General features: G+C 42.7%; 1 protein-coding gene across 9 annotated transcripts; it reads left to right on the top strand.

Annotated features, from left to right (window-relative positions):
• Window positions 1-845: 845 nt before the first annotated feature.
• Window positions 846-26,766, top strand: klc1b (kinesin light chain 1b). 9 transcript variants are annotated; one of them, XM_086258568.1, is made up of 16 exons: window positions 846-864; window positions 11,950-12,217; window positions 12,539-12,769; window positions 13,639-13,720; window positions 13,944-14,172; window positions 14,267-14,354; window positions 14,919-15,020; window positions 15,554-15,727; window positions 16,348-16,447; window positions 17,925-17,974; window positions 18,234-18,301; window positions 18,513-18,621; window positions 18,992-19,144; window positions 24,936-25,060; window positions 25,369-25,426; window positions 25,519-26,766. In XM_086258568.1, the coding sequence occupies exons 2-16, from the start codon at window positions 11,969-11,971 to the stop codon at window positions 25,591-25,593; spliced, it is 1,893 nt and encodes a 630-aa protein (XP_086114694.1). In that variant the 5' UTR covers window positions 846-864; window positions 11,950-11,968; the 3' UTR covers window positions 25,594-26,766. The 9 variants fall into 9 exon arrangements, with proteins under 9 accessions (XP_086114694.1, XP_086114698.1, XP_086114696.1 ...); XM_086258572.1 differs by lacking the exon at window positions 846-864 and adding an exon at window positions 5,871-5,990 and having other exon boundaries at window positions 13,642-13,720; window positions 18,992-19,117; XM_086258570.1 differs by lacking the exon at window positions 846-864 and adding an exon at window positions 5,871-5,990 and having other exon boundaries at window positions 13,642-13,720.
• The last annotated feature ends 693 nt before the right edge of the window (window positions 26,767-27,459 follow it).

Genomic DNA, 27,459 nt, shown 5'->3' with positions numbered 1-27,459 from the left:
ATATTCGGGATAAATAACCATGAAAACTATTTATTTATTCCGTTTAGAGGTTTACACATCATTATAATCACAGAGCCCGCTTCACTTGAATTGTCCACTTGATGGCGCAGTAGAGCAAATGAATCATCACAACGCTTCGAACCATGAGTCGACCAATTGGGTGGAAAGCTTCAGCTCATCATGAGGCTTCATCTCACCATCACTAGACGTATGCCCCCAACTCCCCTTCAAAGTCTTTTTAACAGATAGTCGGAGGGTCCCCTTTGTACCAATTGTTATTTTACAGTTACAGTGAGTAACTATTTCTAAAAGTTAATTCAATTCAATTTTATTTATATAGTGCCAAATCACAACATAAGTCGCCTCAAGGCGCTTCATAGATACAGAGAAAAACCCAACAATCATATGACCCCCTTGTGAGGGACCAAGCAGCCAAAGCAAAGAGGACACAAGCAAAAATATCTTCAAAAAGGGTTTTCTTTATTTTAACCCTCAAAAAGTCCAAAATTAACAAAATTCAAAACCATACTTAGCAGGCCCATAAAACAGGTCATATAACTCTACAAAAAGTAATTTCCAAAACTTAAACAACAAAGTGAGACACAACTTAACTCACAAACTGACCTAATTAAAAAGACACATGAGGGTAGCTTTTATAATGATTTGGCCAAACCATTTGAACACAATAGGGGGGAAAACAAAAACACACACTAATATTAACTAAGCACAGAATAACCTAACTAAGCCTAAAACACCCCTGCTCCTGGTAAGCCCATGGTTGGTCCTGCTGAGCAGGCATTTTGTCCCCAGAGTCCTCAGCCACGCCTTTTGCCCAGACAGGAAACAGCCACCGCCCAAACCCAGGTAACTCAAAGAAAGAGAAACATAATTAATATAACAAAACATTTTAGAAAAACCACACAATGCTACTATGTGCGCGCCTCATAATACCAGTGTTAGGTTTAACCAAATGATTAATGAAGAAAACTGCAAAGCAAACTAATAAAGTGAAAAATGGACTAATTTACCCCTGTGTGGCTGATGCCATCACACCCCTATGAGCAAGCACTTTGGCGACAGTGGGAAGGAAAAACTCCCTTTTAACAGGAAGAAACCTCCGGCAGAACCAGGCTCAGGGAGGGGCGGCCATCTGCTGCGACCGGTTGGGGTGAGAGAAGGAAGACAGGATAAAAGACATGCTGTGGAAGAGAGACAGAGGTTAATAACAGATATGATTCAATGCAGAGAGGTCTGTTAACACATAGTGAGTGAGAAAGGTGACTGGAAAGGAAAAACTCAATGCATCATGGAAATCCCCCGGCAGCCTATGTCTATTGCAGCATAACTAAGGGAGGATTCAGGGTCACCTGGTCCAGCCCTAACTATATGCTTTAGCAAAAAGGAAAGTTTTAAGCCTAATCTTAAAAGTAGAGATAGTGTCTGTCTCCCGAATCCAAACTGGAAGCTGGTTCCACAGAAGAGGGGCCTGAAAACTGAAGGCTCTCCCTCCCATTCTACTTTTAAATACTCTAGGAACAACAAGTAGGCCTGCAGAGCAAGAGCGAAGTGCTCTAATAGGGTGATATGGTACTACAAGGTCATTAAGATAAGATGGGGCCTGATTATTTAAGACCTTGTATGTGAGGAGCAGGATTTTGAATTCAATTCTGGATTTAACAGGAAGCCAATGAAGGGAAGCCAAAACAGGAGAAATATGCTCTCTCTTTCTAGTCCCTGTCAGTACTCTTGCTGCAGCATTTTGGATTAGCTGAAGGCTTTTCAGTGAGTTTTTTGGACATCCTGATAATAATGAATTACAGTAGTCCAGCCTGGAAGTAATAAATGCATGAACTAGTTTTTCAGCGTCACTCTGAGACAGGATATTTCTAATTTTAGAGATGTTGCGCAAATGGAAGAACGCAGTCTTACATATTTGTTTAATATGTGCATTGAAGGACGTGTCCTGGTCAAAAATGACTCCAAGGTTCCTCACAGCATTACTGGAGGCCAAGGTAATGCCATCCCGAGTAAGAATCTGGTTAGATACCATATTTCTAGGCTTTTCAGGGCCGAGTACAATAACCTCAGTTTTATCTGAATTAAGAAGCAGAAAGTTAGCGGCCATCCAGGTCTTTATGTCTTTAAGACATTCCTGCAGTTTAACTAATTGGTGTGTGTTATCTGGCTTCATGGACAGATAGAGCTGGGTGTCATCTGCATAGCAGTGAAAATGCATAGCAGGTCAGTTAAAGCTGACCCTTTGTTGCATTTGTAGCTTCTCTTGTTTAAATGCTTGCATTAAGGACAGCTAGATTAAACTCCGCCTCTAGAGGGCAGGCTTGCCTTCATACAAATATCAAACCATATGACAAATATGCAAAGTTTTGATTAATACATTTCTCTGTATCTGGAGAAAATGGAGTAGACATTCCTTGCCTTTAAGTTTATTTTTTAAAGCACCTAATAAACAAAAATAAAAACAGAATAAAGTTTTTAAAAAAAATTAAAGCAAGTATTAACAATACAAATTAAAGCTGCAAGCAGCGTTATGAGGGCCCTCGCACCCCCGGCACGTCGAGCCACTGCCAACACCTCAAACCGGCACGTCCGATGTGATGTCACATTGATGGATTTCATGCTTTTAATCACCAGCTAACATTTCATCTTATTCAACCAGGATTATAGTCATGCCACTAGGTGGCGCTCTAACCATTATTGACAAATAGCATAACAAACATTTCCAAGCTCGAGTCTCATCACACCTGCGACCTTTGGGAGAGATTGGACATTGTGTTTTTTAGTGACAGCAGATTACTGCTTTTTGCGAGTGATTGAAACTCTACGTGCCGCCATGACCACCCCGTTTCCCTGAACGGAAAAAGCTTTGCAATTTAACATCACAAAGGTCTTTAGATTCTACACACTGAAGAATGCTTCAATATGATGAAATCCCTTGGAGGAGTTCGTCAAAGTATGAGGCCTGAAAAGGGGGGAAAATGTCATCAAAATTACACATTAATTTTAAAATGGCTGACTTCCTGTTGGATTTGGGATATTGCTCCAAGAGACTTTTTTGTACATCTTGATATCTTACACAAGCTTACCAAGTGTCAGACTCATAGATGAAACACAGAGCAGGGGCTGATGTTTTGAAATATTGTAGGGGGCGCTGTGGAGCCATTTTGCGCTATTCAAGGAAAATGGTTACATAACAACAATGCCTTCATCCATTTGGAGGTGTGTGCCAAATTTCAAGCCTCTATAAACTTTCCAAGCCCCTCAAAAGCCACTTCATCTTTCATGGTGAACCGCGTTGCCACCAGGGTGCGCCGTTCAGTTTAAAGTCACAATTTTTGCACTGAAGCATCACGAGGGACTGATGGTGATATTCACCGCTTTTGAGGTGGCCACGATCAACCTGTGAAAATCAGTACAACAAAGTTAAAGCCATGACATTTCCTGTTGCCACTAGGTGGCGCTGTCCGTATTTCCGACAATGGGCACATCAATCTGTTCAGGGCGGGTCTGACATCATGCCTGTAAAGTCTGGTACTGATCAGACTGGATTTCATTGAGTTATACTAATTTGTTTCTTCATGGCGTGACATCAAAGTTCGCCATGCTGCTGGGGTCACACCCTTTCGCGAAAACTCACAGTTTTCACTGTAACCCAAGACCAACTCCTTAAGGCTTTCCTGGAGAAATTTGAGGCTGCAGATGTCACCCATCACTATACTGTACCCCAAAGTGTAAAACATGACATTTCCTGTTCCCACTAGGTGGCGCTGTCCTTGATGTCAAATATGGCAGTTGAAATATGTTCAGGGGTGGAGCCTTATCATATGTGTTCACTTTGGTCAAGGTCAGAAAATGTATGACAAAATGAGAGGCAATAAGATTTTCATGGCGAGTCATCGAAATTCGCCATGGCGCCACGGCCTCATAGTATTGTGAAAACTCAAAAGCTCCGCAATTTAACATGGCACAAGGGTGTAGTTGACACTGTCCAAATTTGAAGTTTATAGGACCAAATCCCAAGGAGGAGTTCGTTAAAGTACAAGGCATGGAAACGGTAAAATCAGAGCCAAAATGTCACCTTCAATCCAAAATGGCGGACTTCCTGTTGGGTTTGCGTCAATGGGCCCACAGACTTTTTTGTTCGTCTTGGCATGATACACATGTGTGCCAAATTTCATACATGTAGCTCAAACCGTGTGGTCGTAGGGCTGCATTTAACAAGGCATAGGTGGCGCTCTAGAGCCATTTCCCAGTGCTCATATGTAAAACCATTAAAATACAAAATTTTTCACCAAACCTGGCATGTGTGCAAAATTTCATGAGTTTTTGAGCATGTTTAGGCCCTCAAAAAGGCCCTTGTTTGGGGTGAATAATAATAAGAAACGGAGCAGATACAATAGGGCCTTCGCACTCTCGGTGCTCGGGCCCTAATAAGATTCTGAACAACAAAGAAGTGCAAACAATGTCAGCTGGCATTGGTGTCAGAAGCCTTACCTAACCAACTGGCCTCAGTCAGTCCCACTTGGCCCCCACCCTACCCCCTTCTGTCACTATGCACCAGATGCCTGCTGGGCCACGTTCTCAGCCCTGTACACCAACCCAACCAACCAACGTCATCATCAAGTATGCCAATGACACCACCCTTTCTGATGGAGATGAGACAGCGCACAAGGCAGAGGTAGAGAACTTGTACCACTGATGCTCAGAAAATAACCTGATGCTTAACATCCTTAAAACAAAAGAACTCATAATGGACTTCAGGAGGCACAGACAGGTCCACTCCCCCCCTGGAGAATGGGTAGAATCTGTCTCCAGCTTCAGGTTTCTGGGCACCCACCTCTCCACCAATCTCACCTGGACCCACAACACCAACACCCTGGTAAAGAAGGGCGTTGGTTCTGCTGCTGGCCTTCCACTGTTCTTCAGTGGAGAGTGTGCTCTCCAATGCCTGGGTGTTTGGTACGCAGGGGCCCTACTGAGAACAGGAAGGGTCATTGAAACCGCTCCAAAAAATCACTGGCTGCCCTCTGCCACCCCTGGAGCCCATCACCAGATCCTCCTGTCTCAGAAAAACCAGGACCATCATAGGTGACCCCGTGCACCACGTACAGTTTGACCCACTGCCCTCTGGTCGACGCCTCAGGTCAGTCAGGTCCCACACCTCCAGACTCACTAACACTGAGTAACCCTAATCACTCAGGGCACTCACAGACACACGGACTCTATTCAGGCCAAGTCTTTTTCTTTGCACTACCTCCAAGCACTTTGCAACTTTTTCTCCAATGTGTGCCTTTCTATTGCTTGTATATATCCCTCTTGAATGTATATCTCCTGTATGCTACTTATTCTTGCTGTCTGCCAATTATATTTAATTCCAACATAGTTGGTGTGGAGCAAACACAATTTCGTTGTACATGTACAATGACAATAAAGGGCTATTCTATTTTATTCTATTGTAAAAGCTTGGGAAATGAACTATTCATCCAGCCTGACAACGCACATATTTCTATCTAGTGTTCAATATCCTTCATACTGTGATTGAAAGAGACCTATTTGTCTGTCTGTGTGTCTTTTTCCTCAACAAATTCATATTTTCAGCTTCATCATCTGACCAAAAATATACTAGAAAATGTTTCCAAACTGCTACAGTTTAAATACTCATATCCACCAGGTGGCGCTACATCCTAATTTGAATTCTGCTGTAGAGTCATTTATGGGCTTTCATAGCGTACTGGGATTTCTTTGTAAGTAAAAAAATTAAGCCGAACAAACCACACTTATGTCCATTTGTTGTTCTGGGGTTATATGGGTGACCCTATCTTGTTATGTATTAGATAGATAAACGAAAAGTGACGAAAAGTAAGCATGACGTCACTCTCGGTCTGGCCAGTCGCAGAGGCTTCTGGGTAGCTGCCGTGTCGGAGACATTTTGGATTTAAAGGGGCTGAGCTAGCCGTCAGTCCCAGCTCTCGGTAAGTGAAAAGCTGTATTTCCTCCGTGAAACGTTAGTGTTGTGTGAGCTTGTGTGTGCTTGTGTGCGGTTGTGTGCTTCGGGAGCATGGCTTTTAGATGCTGCGTATAGAAATGAGCAGCTCTGCGCTTTGAAAAGGATGAACTTGCGACATTTAGCCGGGGAGTGGTGACGCTATCGCTGGCTAGCTGAGAGCTAGCTGGGCGCTGAGCGGAGCTCTACACAGATCGGGCAGTAAGAGCTTTCAAAACTAAAGAGTCTTCGATCATTAAAAAACCCACGGTAAACCCATCAAAATTCAAGTGTGACCCTAGAGATCATAACGAAATTGGTAGGTGAAAGAAGAAAATGTCATGGATGGCTAAAGCTATATGAAATTGTGTTATTCTAGAAAAGCGTCAGATGTCAGATTACCTGGTGTGTTTTGCGCTTTGAAGTGATGTCAAAATGTACACAGAGCTTTCTGTCCACATTAGCGGCAGTGCTATTAACATGTAACTACCACGACTTTAGGATGGCGCCTCTGTTTTCAGCTGTTTCCCGTCATTATCTTCTCGGCTTGTTTGTCGGGAACTGCGATCTCGTCACAGGTGTCTGATTTTCCTGAATAATACTCCTCGGCATGGTACGATGCTGAAGTGAACATCTCTTCTTTTTTCCTAGCAATACGCAGGCATATTCATTTGTCAGACAGCCATTAGTGGGAAGCAGCCCTCCAGCTGCTGGTTTTGTGTAGTGATGGATGACTGAGGACAGTCAGTGGCACCTCCCTGCTGGTTGTTTCCAGGCCCTGCCACACCCTCTGGGTTGGCTGGCTCTCCTTTGTGTCTCTCACAGTGATACCGACACTGTGTTGGATTGCTGTTTTATTGTGCAGGAAATAAGGATTATTAATCCGGTGGTGTCAAACTTCACCAAGTGGACAGGAAAGGCGTCCCCTTGGGAGATGGCTTTGGTTTCTCCCACTGGCTTGGCTAGGAAGTTGCTGACTCCTCTCTGCCGTTTTCCCCCCATTTCCTCTCCCAGTATGCATCACACCCTTTCTCAAAAAGGGTAGGCTAGTAGGATTGTTTACAACTAAACACAGACAATTTTAAAGAAGACTAGATTATTATCTTAAGATGAGAGTTTTTAACCCTGCCTCACAGACAAAACAAAATGACTACGAAATTAAAGTTGGTAGCAGAGCGTCCACATTTATGCCAGTTGTTATTGCGTTAATCCACTGTTGTGATCTCAGTGGGGGGGAAAGCACTACCTTCACAAGTGACGGTAGTGATGATAGATGGGTTAGAAGAAAAGAGACGGAGTGAGGATGGTGTTGGCCGAGAAGTAAAGTAATAATGTGAATCTTAAGGCATCCCGGGAGATGGAGACGAATGAAGGCTGTAGCTTCTGGATGAAGGTACGAGGCCCAGATTTCCACCGGTTAGAGGGGAGTGAGCCAGTCAATATGGAGTACGCCGACCTCTGTTTAAATTGTATTTCATTCAATACATTGTTCCCTGCTCTCATACTGGCCTCGTGGTGGGAAGTGCTGTAATTGCAGTTGTATGACCTTTGAGCCTTCTTCAAGAATGACTCATCTAACTTGTCTTCCCGGTCCAAGTTGGGTAACAAGAGCTAAATCGTGCCTATTCTGTTTATATTTTTCAGATTATTTTTAGGCTGCGTCTGTACATATGAGTGTAACTGGTGTGAGTCACAGTTTAAAGTCCACACATCACATCTGTTGAGATCCTGGAGTTTGTGAATTATGATTTTCTTTAATCATAGTATTCAAACCATCCAGTGCTCAACTGCACACCCCTGCTGCACGAGTCAGCCTATGAACATCGCTCGGGCGAGGCGACTGTGTGAGTGACGTATCATGGCAGTGTAAATATTTTCTGACGTGCTGAAGGTAAACGGTATATGAGGCATTTCATTCTTAGTGCCATGATGAGTATTATATGTAAATAAGCTCAGTGTTGATATAAGAGCTCCTAGGATGCCAGACCATTTTGAGCCTGTGTCACTGAGGCTGTTCTGTTGTGCCTCATTAGGTCTCTTCCTTTGTGTGTGATGAGTATAGAGGAGAGGAGCAGGCTCTAGATCGGGATGACTCCCTCCCCCATCTGACCTGCTCCTCTGCACTCCTCTGTTTTTGTCCCTCTGTGGGCGGGCCCGTCTCCCGACGTGCACCCAAGCTGATGCTGGTTGTTCTGACGAAGCACTGGGGAAGGTCACATCATCCCGCAGGCAGCTCCTCGTCCTCATCCTCACCAAAATTAGCATTCGTCACTCTCATTACTGTCCAGCTTCATTTCCATTCGCTTCATTTTCACACTGAACGTTTATTGTGTTATTTTGTGTTTGTTTGTTTTAAAAAAAACAAAACAAAGGATCTCTCTTTGGATTAGGAGGGCAGGTTTATGATGCCGTTTGCTGGTGTGTAGCGCTTTTCCTCAAGGAGGAGGACATTATTTCACCAGCTTTTCCCCGTGCCAAACTGTGAGGTTCTGCTCTGCTTCTGAAACCCAGGTTTGTTTTCTGGTACAAGCTGTAGCAGCAGAAAATATGATGAATGGCTTTTAGCCTTTAGCAGCTATTTGTCGCTTTGTTTAATGACTTTGTCATGCATCGCTCTATTATTCCTCTATATATTCCACCTCAGTTTTTGTAAAGCTACATTTCCTTAAAAACTCCATCTGCTTTACCATGGAGCGAGATGAACGTCTGTTAAAACAATGCGTGTCGTGTGCTTATTGAAATGGCAGGTCATGTAGCTGTGGGCTGGCAGTTTTGTTCAAAATGCTTTCCTGGTATGCATTTTCTAGCAACCTGACTTAAGCTGGAGAACCTTCGGTCATACTTGACCCTCATTATTCTTGAACCCAATGATGAGGTCACTTGTATTGAAGCCTGCATCGAGTGAATGTATACTGCTGCGCACAGTAACGTGTGCATCACGAGGGCACGTAAAAGCACTGTTGGCCTTTTTGTTGGTATAAGAGGTCATAAACTAGATGTGTTGTCTTTCATTTATTTTGCTAGCATACTGCATTTTTGTGTTTCCATTTGATGATATCAGCTATTTCCCTCCCACATGATCTCATAAAACAAAGTAAATGTTAAAGATTAATCCAAGGGCAGAGAACAACAGGACTGCTGGACTTCTCATATACCTCTTTAAACACTTGGGGAAATATTAACTCGAGCCGTCTGAGGAAAGAAACTCCCTAATTGGAGTGCTTTATTAAAAGTAAAGATGCTGGCTCACATGAAAGCACTTCTCTTGTAGACCCGGCTTTCATCCATACAGGTGTTAAACAGCTGAGTCGGAGGAGCTCTACAGGGTAATAAGCTGTTTGATCTGCGAGCAGTGTTGATCTTTCAAAGAAAACATTTCATATCGTGCTCGCAGGAGTGAGGCGTCTCACAGCCAGACTTTCAAACGACTGCAGGCACAGATGAAAAATATAAAGCTGTCTGACACGCCTTCATGCAAAGTAAGGGTCTCTGCAATATTTGCTTTGGCTTTAATGAAGCCTCAGTCCTTTGGCATCTCTGTTGATCGTGCAAATAGAAGTTCTAGTTGATTTGTTTTTGGCACTTGAGTTTCATGGAACTGAGTGAGGGTTTTTCTTTTGTTTTTGTTTTCTTTTGAGTCTTTTCTGTTCGCTTTCATGTTTGCTTTCGCCTTCTAAAACCCTTATCTTCTAACGGCTTATTATTAGATTTTATAATGCATATTATATAATGTATTATATAATTATATAATGTATATTGTGAAAGCAGTTCTAAGCCAGCACCAAATACAACACTACAGAGTTAATATTTCTGTAGGATTGCTTTTGTACTTTTAATTAGAGTTCAGTCAGTTTGGGATAGAAAAGGGGGCTTCTCTTAAGAGGTTGGCTGTCTCTTTGAATTTTCCATTGTACTGCTCCCCGATTAGAATAAGTATAGAGGGGTGGTTATATATGAAGTCGAGTGTGCTCCCCTCGTGGTACCATAGCTAATAAGCTCAGCATTGCTAAATACCATTGTTGAAGTGTTTTAACAGCTTAAACAAATGGCTTCATGCTTTACCTGGGCTGTGCAGAGAGTTCAGTCATTTCTCTCCCTAGAGATAAATTTGTCACAAAACAGAAAATTTTGCTTTTTTTTTTTTTTTTTTTTTGTATGTTTTGAATTCGCAAATTAATTTAATCTGTCGGATTCATGAGGATAGCAAAGGTTTTAATTAGAGAAAAATGGGTGGTGGGGAGAATTAAGACCGTTCTGTGTCCCCCCCATAACATATAAAATAGTTTTAGGTCACCCATCTCTTATCGGCCCCTGCTGCTGTCCTGCCCAGCCGGAGACCCCAGCAGTTGCTTATTTTGTTGCTTTCCACAGGCTCATTGGCATTCAGTTGTCCACTAGGCAAGTACAGCAGCTGGCCCCTGGCTGGCTGTTCGGCGTGGTACATATTAGTATAATGAATAACACCCTCATGACAGAGCCCAGCTGCGGTTACATGATGTGACATGCACAGGAGGGACATGATTGCCCAAAACTAGCTGTAAACCAGCTGGGTTTGTTTACCATGTTTGATTTAAAGCTGAGTCAAAGTCCTCTGAGAATATGCAAGCAGATAAAGTCATCTTTACAGGAGGTTTAAGGACATAAGAAAGCAGCAGTTAGTCCACCAAGAGAAATTAATCAGCAACTATCTTGATAACTCATTAATGGTTGTGCCTGAATTAAGCCAAATACGCCCCCGCCATCATGCTTCCTGTTGTCACAATACAAAATAAAGAGCTCTTCACTGCAGTTCTTTGGGCCTGTTTTTAGTCTGTTTATTTTCTCTGCTGCTTTAAAAGACAATTGGAAGTGGTAAAGAAGGGAGTGGCTCACTAATGGTGTATTTTTATTTATTTATTTTTTACTGCGGATGGGTCTCAGCTGGTGTTTTTGTTACTGCAAGCTCCCGTTTTTCCTTAACTATTTCTCCTCAGTGCTGTTAAAACGCAGAATGCAGTAGTTCCAACACTGGCTGCACCCCAGCTGGAAGGGCAGGGCTGCGTTTTGCACTGACATTTGCATGATGTAGCCAGTAGTGATGTGGCTCATTGAGTCATAAGTTATCTTTATGTTATTTAGGTAAAGTGTTCCATGGACTCGCCCGAGGGCTGACATTTCTAAAAACGACCATCACATTACTAACTCGCAGAGGTGTTTTTAAAATCTGTCGAGTTGGCCAGCTGCTGTGCTGCTGAAGCTTTTGCTACATCATTCTCTCCTTCAGTCGCCAGTGAATCATGCACCAAGCATGGCTGGCCTCTGTTTGGGTGCTGGCACCAGAGAGAAACCATACTGCAGCAGCTGTGTGCCCTGTGTTACACAGCGAGCTGCAGCCCTGCTCCCAGCCTGAGCTTATTATAGGTGCCAAGTCCCAGCAGTCGCTCCATCAGCATGATGTGTCCCATGGCTCTCAGCTAGGCAATATAATATATATATATGTTATGTTTTATGTAGCCACCCTTCTTTCTTTCTGTTTGTGCTCAATTTGTGTGCTTATACAACTGCTGACGTACTTCTCTTATGAAATTTGAATCTCTAATCTGAGCTGTAGCAATAAACATGCATTCATTTCCCCTTTTATTGCCATCACCTTGCTGCAGGATGAGGTTGTGATCTTATTAGCAGAGTAGCATCTGTCAGAATTAGGAACATACATAATCAGAGAATGCCTTAAGTGCTAATTGTGTAAATGATCATTAAAAACTAAAGATGCATTTGGTTAAAGAGAGGAACTGTACTGAGACGTGTTTTGACATTTGCAGTGAGCTGAGCCAAATTAGCTGTGCTCTTAGGTTCTGTTCTGTGTTAAGCAAGCACAGCTGTATGTTTGACACATCATTATGAAATTGTTACAGCTGCTGCTGGAATTTTCCTACAGTGTCTCAGGCTTTTCCTCCAATCTTTTACAGGTTTCCCTGAGCTAAAAAGATGTCCACCATGGTGTACCCACGGGAAGAGAAGCTGGAGAAGCTTTCTCAGGAGGAGATCATCTCGAACACAAAGCTCGTGATCCAGGGTCTCGAGGCCCTGAAGAACGAGCATAACTCCATCCTTCACAGCCTCCTGGAGACCATCAAGTGCCTAAAGAAGGATGAAGAGGCCAACCTGGTGCACGAGAAGTCCAATCTTCTCCGCAAGTCAGTGGAGATGATTGAATTGGGCTTGGGAGAAGCACAGGTATGACTGAGAAGTTACAAGGATTTACAGAATTGTATGTTTGAACCTAAAGAGGAGATTCAGTTTAACCACGCTGATGATATGAGTGAAAGAAAAATTTGTGTGTTGTCAGACAAACAGAAGGGTTTCTAAAGTGGTAGATTTGTTTTATTATCTTCTTTGGTTGTTCCTGCTTCCTCACAGCTTCCTCATTCTATACTGAGCCTGTGCTGTGATCATGATTCACTGAAATTCAGACCCAGTTTATACTCTGCCGCCCTGTCACCGTAACATTTTGTCCTTGATAAATATCGCTGCTCTTCAATGTTGTCTCTATCCCAGGTGATGATGGCCCTGTCCAACCACTTGAACGCGGTGGAGTCGGAAAAGCAGAAGCTGCGCGCACAGGTGAGGAGGCTTTGCCAGGAGAACCAGTGGTTGCGGGATGAGCTGGCCAACACCCAGCAGAAGCTGCAGAAGAGTGAACAGAGCGTGGCCCAGCTGGAAGAGGAGAAGAAGCACCTGGAGTTCATGAACCAGCTCAAAAAATACGATGAAGATGTCTCACCCACTGTAAGTAATGATTATACAAAGATTATAGGCCTTAATGTGGGATTAGATTGGTACATTGAAGAGAACTGATTTTTGTGTGTATATGGTCTGTATTGCAAGAGGCATGTAGGAAATATATTCGTCCTTATTTATGTTCTTAACTGGAACATTTTCAGCTAAATAGATTCAAGTTGGATTTAGCATAAGAAGGGAAATGGAAAAAGACTTTAGTTTTTCTTGTAGTTGCTGATATAACTCTGAAGGACACGAGACTGTCAGCATAATTGGCCGCAAGGAAAAAAAACTCACTGTTTTCGTTAAAACAAGAAAACTTTGCATTCCTTCCTGGAATGAGCCATTCTGGTGTGGTCCTCATAGATCTGGTGTCAAGGATAAATCTCTCTATTTTCTTACCATATTGTTAGTCACAGATAGTGGATGCAGGCTATTACAGCCTCTAACTGCTTAGCTGAGCAGGGGCCCATCCAGCCAGAGCCGGAAAGTTCTTGTCTTCCATTTTCCACATTAAAGAAATCTTTTAGCGAAGACGGATGAGTGCAGTTTATCCTTAAGATCTCATTTATCCTTTCAAGGGGAAATAATTCTTGAATAGTCTGTTTAATGTTCCCATCCTAATTGTTTATGATGATGATTATTACCATTTTTGTATTTGTTAAAATAATTTGTTTTGTTCATCTTTGAAATTTACTCCTTGTGATGTATTATTGAGGATGATGGTAAATGAAATCTTCACTTTTCTAAATAACAGGCTCGCCTCATCTCTCCCTGTTAGACGTTAACACACATTTCACATGTCTGATAAAGGCAACTCTTGAATTATACCTGTTGTTCGTTAGAGAGTCTGACTGGCAGGTTTTTCATCCTCTCAGCAGGAGGAGAAAGACAGAGAAACACCAAAGGACTCCCTGGATGACCTCTTCCCCAATGATGAGGAGGAGCACGGCCAAGGAAGTAAGAACAAACGGCAACAATGACTCATCTGATTATCTGAATAAGAGAGAGCTGTCTTTCTTGGTTTGCTGTCGGGATAATATTGAATAAATTGTGTCATGCATGATCTCGGTGTAAAATAACCTGGCTACCTTATTCCAGGACAGTGGTATGTGTTACAGTTTTCTACTCACTAGAGCCAATCTGACCTTTTGATTTTGCACGTTTCCTTTGTCCCCCACAGTGCAGCACCAACATAACAGTGCAGCCGTGGTCGCAGCCCAGCAGGGAGGCTATGAGATCCCAGCACGTCTGAGAACCTTGCACAACCTGGTCATCCAGTATGCCTCTCAGGGCAGGTACGAGGTGGCCGTGCCCCTGTGCAAGCAAGCTTTGGAGGACCTGGAGAAGACCTCGGGGCATGATCACCCTGATGTGGCCACCATGCTCAATATCTTGGCTTTGGTGTATAGGTTAGAAAACATACTGTGTTTGGCTTTTCGGTGCCGTGTATCCTGTTTTATTTGTTGAGCTACACATGGTGTTCTCTGTTTCTCCTTTGCACAGGGATCAGAATAAATACAAAGAGGCAGCCCATCTGCTCAACGACGCTCTATCCATCCGTGAGAAAACCCTGGGCAAGGACCATCCTGCTGTAAGACTTCACGGTTGCCATGGCTACCATATCTTCATATGGACTCATCCATGTTTAGACAGATCAGATTAGTTATCTTTTGTTTGTTCATAACTCCCAAAGACTCAATAGGAAGGCAATATTCTTTTTTACTGTCCTACTCAATCAGCCTGTATAGATTTTTCCGACTATTAAAGTATGGATTTCTGACCATGTGCCTGCAGGCTTGAAGAGATCAGTCATCAGTGTTCAGTGTCTGCCTGTACATCCGGCATTAACCATTGAATCCTTGCAGTTTTAATACAGCAACCAAAAGGGAAACGTTAAAAGACACCGTTTCCTTTTTGTGCACAGATGTGTAAGACTACTAACACCGAAGCACTAAAACTCCCCACAAAGCCTAAAGGAAGCCTGTAAAGCTCAGCTGCACTGTGGCCTTTGCAGTTTGTCACAAGGCACTTACTATCTAGGTTTTTCTGAGAACACTGAACAGCATACATTTTCGGACTATGATAATTCCTTGAAAACAGTGAATTTTGAAATCTAACCTGCCAGTACAGTCATTCTGGTTTTTATTTTTTCCAGGTTGCTGCCACCCTGAATAACTTGGCCGTGCTGTATGGAAAGAGAGGGAAGTACAAGGAGGCCGAGCCTCTGTGTAAGAGAGCTCTAGAGATCAGAGAAAAGGTAGGCCATATCCCTGGATTGCACCAGCAGGGCACTGCTATCGAGGTCTCATCTCAAGGCTAAACCAGTGAACAATTAGCCCATTGTTATAAAGTAATTAACAGTGGTAACATTTCCAAAATGTCAGTCAAAGCTAGTGTAATACCAGCTACTATAAATAGGAAAAAGAGCAAATGATTTTCTTAAATTGTCTGTGAAGTTTCCACTGGGGGCCATTCCTTTGTCAGCAGGGAATTAGGGTTTAATTGAGAGCGCAGCTGAAAATGGATAGCAGGCGTTGGGGGAGCGAGGAAGGAGATGGATAGGAGACATGACAAAACTACCGAGCTCAGCATGGTACAAAGAGTCTCCCCGAAAGCTCTGTTCTGTAGCCTCGCTATTGATCGGCCAGCCTTTTATTAGATCTCCTGAGTGCCTGCAGCAGGCTGACGTGCTGCCTGGTGAAAGCAGCAACAGGATTTGGAGCTATAGAAAGGAGAGATGCACTGAGGCAGAAAGACAACCTGAACATATACTTTTCTGATATCCATCAGGTCCTGGGGAAAGACCACCCAGATGTGGCCAAACAGCTGAACAACCTGGCCCTGCTGTGTCAGAATCAGGGCAAATATGAGGAGGTGGAATATTACTACTGTCGTGCCCTGGAGATCTACGAGTCCAGGCTGGGCCCAGATGATCCAAATGTGGCCAAAACCAAGAACAACCTGGTGAGCGAGAAGTTGACGGGAAATCCACTCGCATGGTCCTTTTTCTCGTCTTTCTTTCAAACCTTTCACTTCTAATGCTGTACTTGTTGATAAGAACTGCAGTCTCTGTTGAGCTGTGAGTGTAACGAGGTAAACGCAGGCAGAGTTTTCTTTGGTTGCCAACAGACTCGATCATTTGTTCTGTCAGCCTTGGTCTCTGCGGAGGTGTTGAGCTTGTATATTGGTGCCAGCCTGCAAAGATTCCACTTGAAATGTCTTTTAAACTCAACTGTTTTTTTGTTTTTTTTTCCCCTCCCTTTTTCTTTCAAAAGGGCACGACTTACTTCAACACAAGATTTTTATAAAAGTTAGCAATCAATTTACTCTTGCAGCATAAGATTTGTCACCTCAAAAGGTGTTTAAAGAACTGTTTCGTGTCACTTAGCATTGCTTAAAGAGCACAAGGTTAGTAGTCTTTTATCTGCTGTTCTGCTGCATCTTCAAGGCTTTCCTTTTCACTTATGTCCGCACTGCCTCACTGATGATGGAGAGAATTTATGTACAGCGAGGGAGGCAAAATCTGATCCAGTAAGCCCGTTTGGTTCAACACTAAAATCCCCTTTTACCTCTTTGTTCTTCAGGCATCCTGCTTTCTCAAACAGGGGAAATACAAGGAGGCTGAGATTCTCTACAAAGAGATCCTGACTCGTGCTCATGAGAAAGAATTTGGATCTGTTGATGGTAAGGTCATATAATGGCTACTGGAGCGTGCATGTATAGCAGTAAATGTTTAATTATATTAGTACAAATGAGAATTTTTATTCTTACCAGTGAATGACTATAAAATGATCTCAGGAGAACTGCAGCTCAGTAATTCAGCATCATTTTGTTGTTGTTTTTCACTTTTCTTATCCATCCACTGTTTGTGCCACACCAGCGAGCAGTGATGGACAGGTGGTTAAAAAGTGGACTTGTGTCTAAGCACGGTACCAAGCTTCACCATTCAGAGGACTCGATCTTTCTGAAGAAATAAAGAGTTTGCTTTGAAAGATGAACTCTTGCAATTTTCTTCTCTTTTGGTTTAAAGTAAGCTTTTTTTGTTGGCTTTCCTCCATGGATTAGACTGACTGCTTTGAAAAAGGAATAAAAGTCACTTGGCACAAAGCAGCGCTCTGACGCCTTTTGACAAAAACATCCAACTTTTTCAGAGAGGTTTATTCTTTGTGTGTCACTTACCTTGATAATATTGTAAGATTTTTTTTTTCTTCTTTTCTTTTCTTTTCTTTTTTTAATACTAAAGTGCTTTGAAGGTTAAGGTGACGCAACTTGAAGCAGCAACAGTTAACCATAAATATTCTTTCTTCTTAAGGTGGCAGCACTTTATGCAATAATCATGTTTTATCTTCTTTGTCTTTATTACCTCAACAGTAGTATCGTCTTCCTCTCTACACCATTAAAAACAATTTTAATGGTGCTTTTGTACTGTCTGTAATTTGTTTGGGGACGAATCTGCAGTAAATTTATTAAAGCTGTTACACTCGTACTCTATTACTAAACCACCAGCACATCAAGCAGGTGCAGATGTTTGCCTAAACCAGTAATGATCTTTTAAATGAGTTGCAAGTTTGCAAACAAAATGTCATAAATAAATTCCCTTCTTTACACCACCTGACCTGGAAACCCGAATCAGCCCAATATTTGATGTGCTCGCACATGCACAGAGGTATAAGTAACTGTCCCAGGGTGTCAGCAAGATGGGTGCTAGACTTTCCTCAGAGTCATGACCTCACTTCCTGTTAAGTCTTATTTCTGTTGGCTTAAATAGTTAAAATAATGCTTGACTTTTTTAATGCTTGGTCAGATCTACTGTGCCATCAGTCTAAAATCTTAGATGGATTCTGGTGAATACTTGGAAAAATATGAAGCCTCAGAAATGTTATAAAATCCATTATGGTAGTAACTGGAATAACCCGTTGAACCCACATTCATTTTCAACCCACTGGTGGCGGTACAGCACTTGAATACTTAATAATTCCTTTACCCCTTCGCAGCTCTGCCTCCTTCTGAAATGGCTCAGTCACATGTTTCCAGATTCACTCTTTAGCCAAAGCGACACACGTTCACTCTTCCACCACATGTAGCTGATTTCACTTTTCCAGGCATGAGGCTAATTATTTAAAATCCCAATGTATACACCATCTCTCCTGTCTGTCTGCAGCTGACAACAAGCCCATCTGGATGCACGCCGAGGAAAGGGAGGAGAGCAAGGTGAGCGGCTCTCTGTAACCGTCCTCGCGTGAATTTGAGCAAAAGCTAAACAAACAAAACTTGTTTCAAACCGCTTTTCTAACACAAGGCTGAGAAATGAGGAAAGCATGCCACTTCGTTATAATAGAAATGCAATCCTTGAACTAATCCCCGGAAGTTAAATGATAGTTAAACATAAACACAGGAACACAATATTGCTCATTCATTTGAACCACACCCCTTCACGTTTTTCTTCCTCTTCTCTCTTATTTACTTCCAGGGCAGGCACAGAGACAATACTCCATACGGAGAGTACGGAGGCTGGTACAAGGCCTGCAAAGTCAATAGGTGAGGCGGAGACTGATAAGAGTGTTTTATACAACATGGTCACGTGACAAAGGCAGAAATTAATTATTTAATTTGCTTTGTATGTCACTAACTTGTATCGGAAGCTTTTTTTTTTGTAAAAATATTATTATTTTTAGACTTGTGTAACTTATGTAACTTACTTTATTTGCTTTGTTCAGATTCAAATAACGAAACTTGTCTGTGCATCCAGCCCTACAGTAAACACCACCTTGAGGAACCTGGGGGCTCTGTACCGCCGCCAGGGCAAGCTAGAAGCTGCTGAGACCCTGGAAGAGTGCGCTGCGAGGTCTCGCAAGCAGGTCAGCATAGTTTTCTACGTGAAAATAGTAATATGTTCCCCATGTTAGCACAGTGAATCTCATGATATTTCTTTCCCTTTCCCTACATTGCTATGGATCCAGAGCAACACAGTAAGTTGATTTGTCTCTAACTAGAGCCTCCACTTCTCTCCCCTAACATCACTCCCATCTCACAGTCATTTAAAACGTGTCCCAGTGCTTTGAAAGCATTAATAGGGGAAAGGAAACATGAAATCACGTTTAATTCCTCCATTTAACTTTGCACTCCTGCCAATATTGACATGCTGACAGCTACATCAGTGCTACTTCTGACTGTTTTTGTTTTGTTTTTTGTTTCTTTTTTCTTGCATCTGTGTGTTGCACCCATCAGGGCATCGACCCAATCCACCAGACACGTGTGGTGGAGATCCTGAAAGATACAGAGGGCGACAGGCGGAAGAGCAGGGACAGTCTCGCCAGCGTTAAGTATGAGAGCGGCTCTGAGACCGGCGAGGAAGTGAGTATGGGCGTGGAGTGGAACGGGGTGAGTACAAATCCACTATGGTTGAGTCAACGTGTCCGCTGGCCTCTCTGGAAAAACGAGGCTGTGTTGGTAATATCACAGCGAGGGTGTACTGGTACAGGATGCTCAGAATAAAGGACAAAGACGTGTTATGTGTTTAAAAGGAGAGCCGAGAGGGTTCCTTTCTGTTAGGTTAGTGCAGTGAGGACAGCGACTCCGCTGGCTCAGAGCCCGTCAGGAAGCCCTCAATGAGTCCAGACTTTACCAAATCACCTGGATGACCTTGTAATTATGCGAGTCATCACATTGAAGCACACTTTATTTTGATTTAGTGGATTATCCACTCAAAAGCCTGTTCTCGATTTGGGCTCCACCCAGTGAGCTATACCTGTACCAGTCCACCATCTCCCTATGAATATACCACCATGAGATTTAGCTGCAAGTTCAAAGTGTAACGCTGATTGAGTGTCTTGGCATGCTGCACCCTCTTTATTTTGACAGCATCAAAACTCAGTTTTGGACTCCATGTTAACCTTTTTAATAAAGGCAATTTTTCTGGCGATGCTTTTGCACAAGTGAAGCAGTAACTATGAGGCACAGGTTTAGACTGTGGCACCCTGGCAACACATTAAACATTCATATGCTCAGAGATATAGCCTGTCTAAATCTCTAATAGGATGTGTCATGTTTCTGCCATTAAGCACAACTGACAAGGTTCCTGATATCGTCGGTGCTCGTGCCTCTGCTTGTCCCTCTGCTCAGTAATCAGAGTGGATGATATGTAAGAGTTCATCCTGCTGCCTTATTGTAATGTTCACTCTGGCTGTTAGCTGCACTTTTGGCCTTTTACAGTGAGAAAATAGGCTATAAAACATGGCGCTCTATGCAGTCAAATTGGCACCGCTGTTGCTGGGGCGCAGTTCACCCCCAAATAATGAGACTTGCCTAAGGCATGAGAGCGTTGGCAGGGATGCCTCATCTGAGCCTGTGCCTCACCCCTCACTTAAGTGCAGCCACGCCCTCCGCTGCGCCAACCCAGTCCAAACATGCATGCAGCAATGCCAGCCCGCTGGGCCTCCCCTCCCCTTAACAACACACACTAACGCACGTCATGTGTTCAGTGTGTTTTCACTTAGTTGAGAAGTGTCTTTTCTTTAACCTGATGTCTGCTGCTCTGCACATGTTCATAAGCGTAACACGGCTACTCCACACTGCTTCACAGCGCACTGCAGCAAATGTTAACGGCATGTGTGTCTGCATCTGAGCGTGCACCTGTCTGTCTTTGAAACATGGCCTGGCATCCAGAGGTGTCTGTGTGTGTCTGTGTGTGTCTGTGTGTGCCTGCATTTCATTAGCCAGCGTGTAGCTATAGCAGCAGGAGTTAAACTGACTCAGTTCAAACAGAAAATATATTCATGACATTCTCATGCTTTTTCTGACTATTTTCTAGTCATGTTAACTTCTGCTTTTTGACTAAGCAAGTTTTGTTTTTATTTATAACAAATTCCATCCATCCATTCGTTTTACACAGCTTAAAATGGTTATTGTCTTTCAAAGATTAGTGTAGGAAAGAGTCTACTTGTGTCTTGCCGCGTGGTGATGTGGTTCAGAGCTGTCACTCACCTTTGCTTAAAGTCTCATCTCCTCTTTCTTCTGCACTCAGTCTGCTGTGTCATTAACGTTGTGGAAGTTGTTTACATGCTTCAGATGTCTCAAAAAGCACTTCCTGTTTTGCTATTAAAGTGGCGCTTGTCTAGGAAATAACCATGAGACGACAGCTTGTCAGCGCGTTTGTGCTTGTGTACTGGTTAATTACTGACGTGTATGTGTGGCTCTTGTTTAAAAAAAAAAAAAAAAAAATGCATGATTCCACTTCCTGTGTGTCTGTAAGTGGTCTGCTTTAATATGCTGCCTTTTTAGCTGCATGTTTTCCAGATTTCACCTTCTGACTTTTTTTTTTCTCATCCCCCTTCCCCCCCTTGTGTTTGTCAATAACGTGCCTCCATGTCGATTCCTCTTGCCATGACAACCAATCAGCCTGTCAGTCAAATTTGCTCTTCTCATTCAGTGGATTGTACTCTCCCCCTCTCCACACAATAAGCTTGGGTGGGTTGGTATTTAGGTACTCGATGAGTAGAATAGATTAGTTTGTTAGTCAGGTGAGGACGTAGGTGGAGGATCGTGTGTTAGATGCAGCTTCTGTGAAATGTATACTACTTAGGTTTATTCATGTCCCACCATCAGTGTGATAGTTATCGAAGTATTCCCATTTCAGTGCTGCTGCTTGCAGATGTCTCACGTCTGCAGTGCACAGTCACCGGCTGGGCACTGTGTGCCAAGTTCAGCCTTTCTGGTACCCCAAGAGGAAAGAGAAACAGCTGAGTCACGGTGACTGCAGCCAGCACCTACTGCTTCACTTACCTGCTAGTGTAGCATCTAAGACAGATGTAATCTTTCAGAGAGAATCGGAGACTGATGCTCCCGTATCATTTACCGTTTACTAAATTAGGGTTTAGAAAAAGAATAATCAGCCTCCAATCTGCAGGAAGTTACTGAATCTAGTGCAAGTCATGGGTAATTTATCAAAGCGTAGATGTCTAGAGTAGGAAGCCCAACCCAGAGCTCTTAATCTTACGATGTGTGCCTTCTTTTTTTTCTTTTTCTTTTTGTCTGTTTCTCTCTTTTATCAGGCCTAAGCCATCAAGACTATTCCTCCATCCTTCTCTCCTTCCCCAACACAATAGCAAAAGGATGTGTGTTGTCATTCCCTCTGGCCTTCTCTGTCCAACAGCTCCTCTGCCATTCCTGATGCTCCCCCCTCTCCTGCGGCAGAGACTCAGAAAGCCCCCCTCCTGGTTGTCACCTCTCTCCCCTGTTCAACTGACAGCTGCTGGGACGTTTGGTCTTCTCACCTCTGCTCTGTTTTCTCCTCCTTACTTTCTCTCTCCCTGTCCTTCCCTCTCACTAACCTGCGTCACCCCTTCCCCATGTCGGAACTTCAACTCTTTCTGTCACAAAAAAGACAAAAAAAAAAAAAAAAGAAAGTCATTGTGTGTAATCTTTCCACGTGAGGAAGTAACTCGCACATTTTTCCTCTATTCAGACCCGTGTGTCTTTACCACAGGGGCACAGCAGATTTATTTATTGGCTCATAAGAGGAGCAGCCATTTATTGAAACAAGGCAGAATAGCTCCAGACATCACTCCAGCACATAACCAGATAAAGCGCTACAGATAATGAACTTCCACGGTTACTCTGCATTGTTCTCACTCCAAATTTGTTTGCCTTGAGCACTACAAATGACAGCTAACATCAAAGCTAGCATCCAACCCGGTGCCTGTATTTAGCCATAATTGTATCTTTTTGGTTTTTTTGCCAGTGTGTATTTGACAGTTTGAACTAACGCCTGCGATCAAATGCTTAACAAGTTTTAAAATGAATGGTACTGTATAGTTTGACACGTTGACAGTCAGCGGGAAGAGTAAAGGGAGTGTTGCCAATTTTGTTTTGGGGTTGTTTTTTTTGTGTGTTTATAGATATATTTGCTATTAATTTGTTTTGGTTTATTTTGTATGAAATTGTTTACATTTTCTAAATACTTTATTATCATGTGGCTCAATATAAAGGCAGTAGTATGTCAACATTGCGTTGCCCGCTGTGACGGGACCGGAACAGGATGGAGGCCAAAACGTGACGGCAGATTAGCCAGATCACAAAAAGCTGTTGTGTCGCCATGGTAATTTATTTTCAGCTTCTGCTTACTCGCTTCAGTGTGACTGTTTCAAGCTTTAGCAAAGGCTCTACAGTCACGTGCATTTACAAAGGGAATTAGCAACATTGGCTGACACTGTGAAGCCCACACAATAGCAGAGACCTACTAGCACAAACACTGGCCACCTGAGTGATCTCTATATAGTTTAATAAATGGGCATAAATGCCCACAATTGCCTTGATCTGTTGGTGTAGCAGTAGAGGATAGCATCGTAAATCAACAGAAACCTGGATCCTACAGTAGTTGTAGTGTGTATTCATGTGTATGTTTGGTGGTACAGTCGCAGCGCCCGCTATGGATGCTGTATTTTGAACACAGTTTGATGGACTTTTTCTCACACAGTTGTTTGCAAGTAAACAGTCGGTGAATCATGTTTTTAGACACCAGGAGTACAGTGCGAGTGTTTCCTCAAGATCAACATTATTTCAGATGTTTAACTAACTGAATGTAAATGATTTCACATCTTGGAAGTGTAATAGTAGGCTGTATTAATAGTTGACAAGTGCATTCACTATATGGCTTTTCATCATGCTACTCGCCTTGATTCTTCATTCCTTCCCATGCGAACACCTATACTTCTAATGCAACTATGAACAAAATAAATAAATAAATAATAAAAGACTGTCCATCACATAATTATGGCAATATTGTTGTGTTAGTGGAATGCTTATTTATTGAACTGTCTGTTCTCGACATATGTAGTGTGACTTTCAGTTTCCTAAAGAACATAAATGGAAAAGTCTATAACGCACTTAGTAAGTAGGATTGCATTATAATTACCATTCTGCATTGTGAAGGTTATTGCATCGACACTTGTTGGTATTCTCAAATAAAGTTTTTCCATTTGTGAAGTCTGTCTTTTCTCTGCTTCTGATGCAAACAGACACACACACTCCTGCTTTGAGGTTTTAATGTCAGCTGCTGAGCCAAACAAGCAACAGAAATCGCATCTGTGCACACAGCTCCCTCTGCTGGTACTCCTGTAGTAGTGCAGTGTGACAGCCACTTTATAGAAAAAGTTCCGTTTTATTTATATTGCACCAAATCACAACAGCAGTCGCCTCAAGGAGAAAAGGACACACTGGGAAAGCAAGACAAGTACATGTTGTATTTGCTGATTAGAAATTAAAACAGACACTTTACAAGTTGGTTGCTATTACACTTAGACACACACGCACAGGAGAATCTAACAAATGAATGAATGGATGGATTATTGCAATTAACTTTAAGGTCATTTTAAAATTTGTCTGAATAGAACATCCGGATTTTTATTAGTATGCTACTGACAAAATAAAACTGTCATATTTAAGTAAATCTTACAAATAAAGCTATTCGTTTAAGGCAAATACGACAAATTAAACTGGTTACGCTGGTTTCTATTGGGCTTATGTAGAAGTGTGTCACAGTTTGTGTATGAAGATCATCAGATGTTTGCTGTGTTACCAAGTCCCAGGAACCTAAAACTGCATATCTACTCCACTCGTGTAACCATGGTTACATATCTTCTTAAAATCAATCTCTGCTTTCTTTCTGCTGAAAATGAACTTCAGATTATTCAATTTATCAGACTGCAAGGTTGCCGATTTCCTTCCAACATGAAGTTTCATGTTTGTTTTCCTTATGAATCAAACCAGCAACGATACGACAGATCTCTGTGTGGGAGTGAAGTAATAAGTGCACAGTGAGAATATGAGGTGTCAAGAAAAGCAGCAAAAGCTAATTGTCTCAATGAAGATGTGCCATGTGTTAATAATGACTGTATATATATATATGGCACTCAGCACAACCTTTGGATCAAGCTATAAAGACTTGCATGTAGATGTTTCCAGCTCCGTGACACCTAATTTAATTGTGTGAGGCACCACGAACACGTCGTTTGGCTGGGAGCAGCCGATTAGAACGCGTCGTGATGTGCTACACGACTCAAGCGAAACACAAACATGCATCTTGATAATTGATGATTACTGGCTAATGATACGAACAGGCATGTTTGCAGCGGGGAGTGTGGATGAGCTAACGAGCGTCTGTGTGTGTCTGCAGGATGGCAGTGGAACCCTCTATCGCAGTGGCTCTCTGGGGAAGCTCAGGGATGTTTTGCGTCGCAGCAGCGAGATGCTGGTGAAGAAACTGCAGGGCAACGTACCCCCTGAACCTCGCAGCACCAAGTAATAACTCAAGCAATCCTCTCTTGTGATGGATGTTTTACTTTATAAATGATTCCAAAGAAATGTACTGCTTCTACAAGTTCTCAGAGGGCTTTTCTAGTCTTAATGACACCACAGAGCCCTTTACATGATAAGCCACATTAAACCTTTCAACATATGTTCTTAGTGCAATTTCTCTCCACTGAATTTAATTAGCAGGTCACACTTTATTGGACATTTACTCCCCAAACGTGGTCAGGCCTGGTTTTGTGTGTGTGCTCTCCTCTCAAAGAAACAAATGCCTAATCTTTGTTTTCTTTGTCCATCAGTATGAAGCGAGCCTCTTCCTTGAACTATCTGAACAAATCCAGCGATGAAACGTTCCAGGTGATGATCAGTTTTTGTAAAGATTTGCATTTTGTTGTTGTATTTATTTATTTTTGAATGCTCCACTTGAACCTGTGTTGTTTCCTTGCCAGAATCGAGGGGGCAGTAATTTCAGGGAGAGCCGTGGGCTCAGCTCCAGCACTGTGGATCTCTACTCTGGAAACTGAGCAGCAGGCGGTTCTGTTCACCCATCCAAAGACACTACTCCCCCTCCTCTTCCTCCCTTTGGCCTTCGGCAACAGAACCGTCGGACAGTGTCGAGTCCAGCACGCATTTTGTCCACACGCCTGACCCAAAGATCCTCTTAGATTCCCACTCATCAGGATGAATACCTACGTAACCAGTCTGATATTTTTCCCGTTGCCACATTTCTGCATTTCCCTCGTCGTAGTCCTAATGTCTTGTTGCCTTGGAGCCTTGGTGCCTCCTAATTGTGGCCAAGAAAACCTGCCGTACCTCATCTCTGCCCTTAATTCATAATCACTGACTCTGCACTTTGAGTTCGCCTCTCGCCATAAATGCCACCTTTTGACAGTAATAACCGATTTTTAGTTAAGATTACGTTTTTCTTACATGTAAATAAAAGATACTTTGTAGACTGTAGATTTATTTTTGCCTTCGACGGTAGATAAAGATGAAAAGGTTTTGGGTTTGAAATGACGACATGTAACGTTTTCCTTTTAATGATTTGCCCGTTGAGATTTATTGCGATGTTAGGGGTGTAGCTTCAAACTTTGGGAAACAGGGTGAAGATGTTTATTCTACTGACGTGACTGTAACTGAAATTATAGCTGCTGCTTTAACCACTACAGCTGATCTCGTGCGTTGCAGAGAAAGACACAGGTGTAATCGTGTAAACCATGGAAAGCACTCCTTAAAAAAACAACAACAACTTGTGTATGTACATATATGTGTGTGAAAAAGTAAACCAATCAGGACTGAACTTCATCCTGAACAGTGGTGCCATGCAGGACTTGACTGCTGTATGTTAGTCCACTCTGCAGGTTTGAGTTGCCAACTCTGAGCACATCTTTCTGTAATGCTGTGATTGGGGATGTGTGATTTGAGTGTGTTGTTTGATTGTGTTTTTCGTGTCGCTACTCAAAAACAACTGGAATGGGTTTTTTTTCTAATTCCCTTATTTTGCCTTTGTTTTCATTTCATTCTATGTAATAAATATAAAGGATAGAATATGATCAAGTGCTCAAATTTCAACAAGTAGAAAGCGCTTTTCATTTAAGGGGACAGTTGCACACGCGTCTGTTTTGATCTGATACTTAAAACGACCCCAGTTGGTGTCTGATCTTGATAAAAGAAATAAAACCATTTTCTACTCAGAATTGAATTCGCTTGAATATCTTCGTCTTATCCACTTACGCTCTTCCACCAAGCGAGATCTTACAACGTCAGACTCCAGTGTGAGTGTGGGAACTCGGGGAACATAGATGTCTTACTAAGATGCGAGACTTCTGAGTTTTCCTCCTCCCACCTGGTACAAATCAGCGTGGAGGGGGTTTGTCTGCTCGCTGCTAATCTCTCAGGATGTCAGAGCTTTAATGTGGAGCTTTATATGAACCCATACTCGTGGTTTTGGGTTCTGCTGAGAGCTGCCGGATTCCCTTTTTTCCTGTTTCTAAGAGGTAAGTGACTAGCAGCAGAGTTAATTATTGCATGGGAGCTGACACCATGCCCTCAGACACTTCAAATAAGAGTGGGACTACTGCCTCTCTTTCCTCCCTCAGGAATTCATTTTGTGAATGAACTTGTTTTCTATATCTGCCCCCCTTGAAAAGGTTTTACTAACCCTCTATTAATCCTCTAAAGTGTTTCTGTCAGCCACAGTCATCCGTGGGCCAAGTGGACCAGCAACGTGGCTCTGGGCCCACACATATCCCCAACGGTGGCGCCAGCAAGGGGCCGTCACCTCGTGGTCAGAGTGATGTGAACTCACAGAAGGTGTTAACAGGGACATGCATTCCTGCTGAGGTCTGTGAGGTCCCCTCAGTATTGTAGAGTCTTTACTTTAAGCTATA

Source organism: Aulonocara sp. 'chitande type north' Nkhata Bay, linkage group LG13, assembly GCF_057382095.1.
Source record: "Aulonocara sp. 'chitande type north' Nkhata Bay isolate Kocher_YH1m ecotype deep benthic linkage group LG13, A_spYH_male_GT1.1, whole genome shotgun sequence".
NCBI lineage: Eukaryota > Metazoa > Chordata > Actinopteri > Cichliformes > Cichlidae > Aulonocara > Aulonocara sp. 'chitande type north' Nkhata Bay.
The sequence above is the reverse complement of the archived record's forward strand: the minus strand, read 5'-3'. Positions and strand labels throughout refer to the sequence as shown.

What these genes read in the sequence shown, in the direction of transcription:
- klc1b (XM_086258568.1), top strand. Translation starts at nt 11,969, where the DNA reads ATGTCCACCATGGTGTACCCACGGGAAGAGAAGCTGGAGAAGCTTTCT. An exon ending in TGGGCAAGGACCATCCTGCT is followed by an intron (nt 14,355 to 14,918) that starts GTAAGACTTCAC and finishes TATTTTTTCCAG; the next exon opens with GTTGCTGCCACCCTGAATAA. An exon ending in AAGGCCTGCAAAGTCAATAG is followed by an intron (nt 18,302 to 18,512) that starts GTGAGGCGGAGA and finishes CTGTGCATCCAG; the next exon opens with CCCTACAGTAAACACCACCT.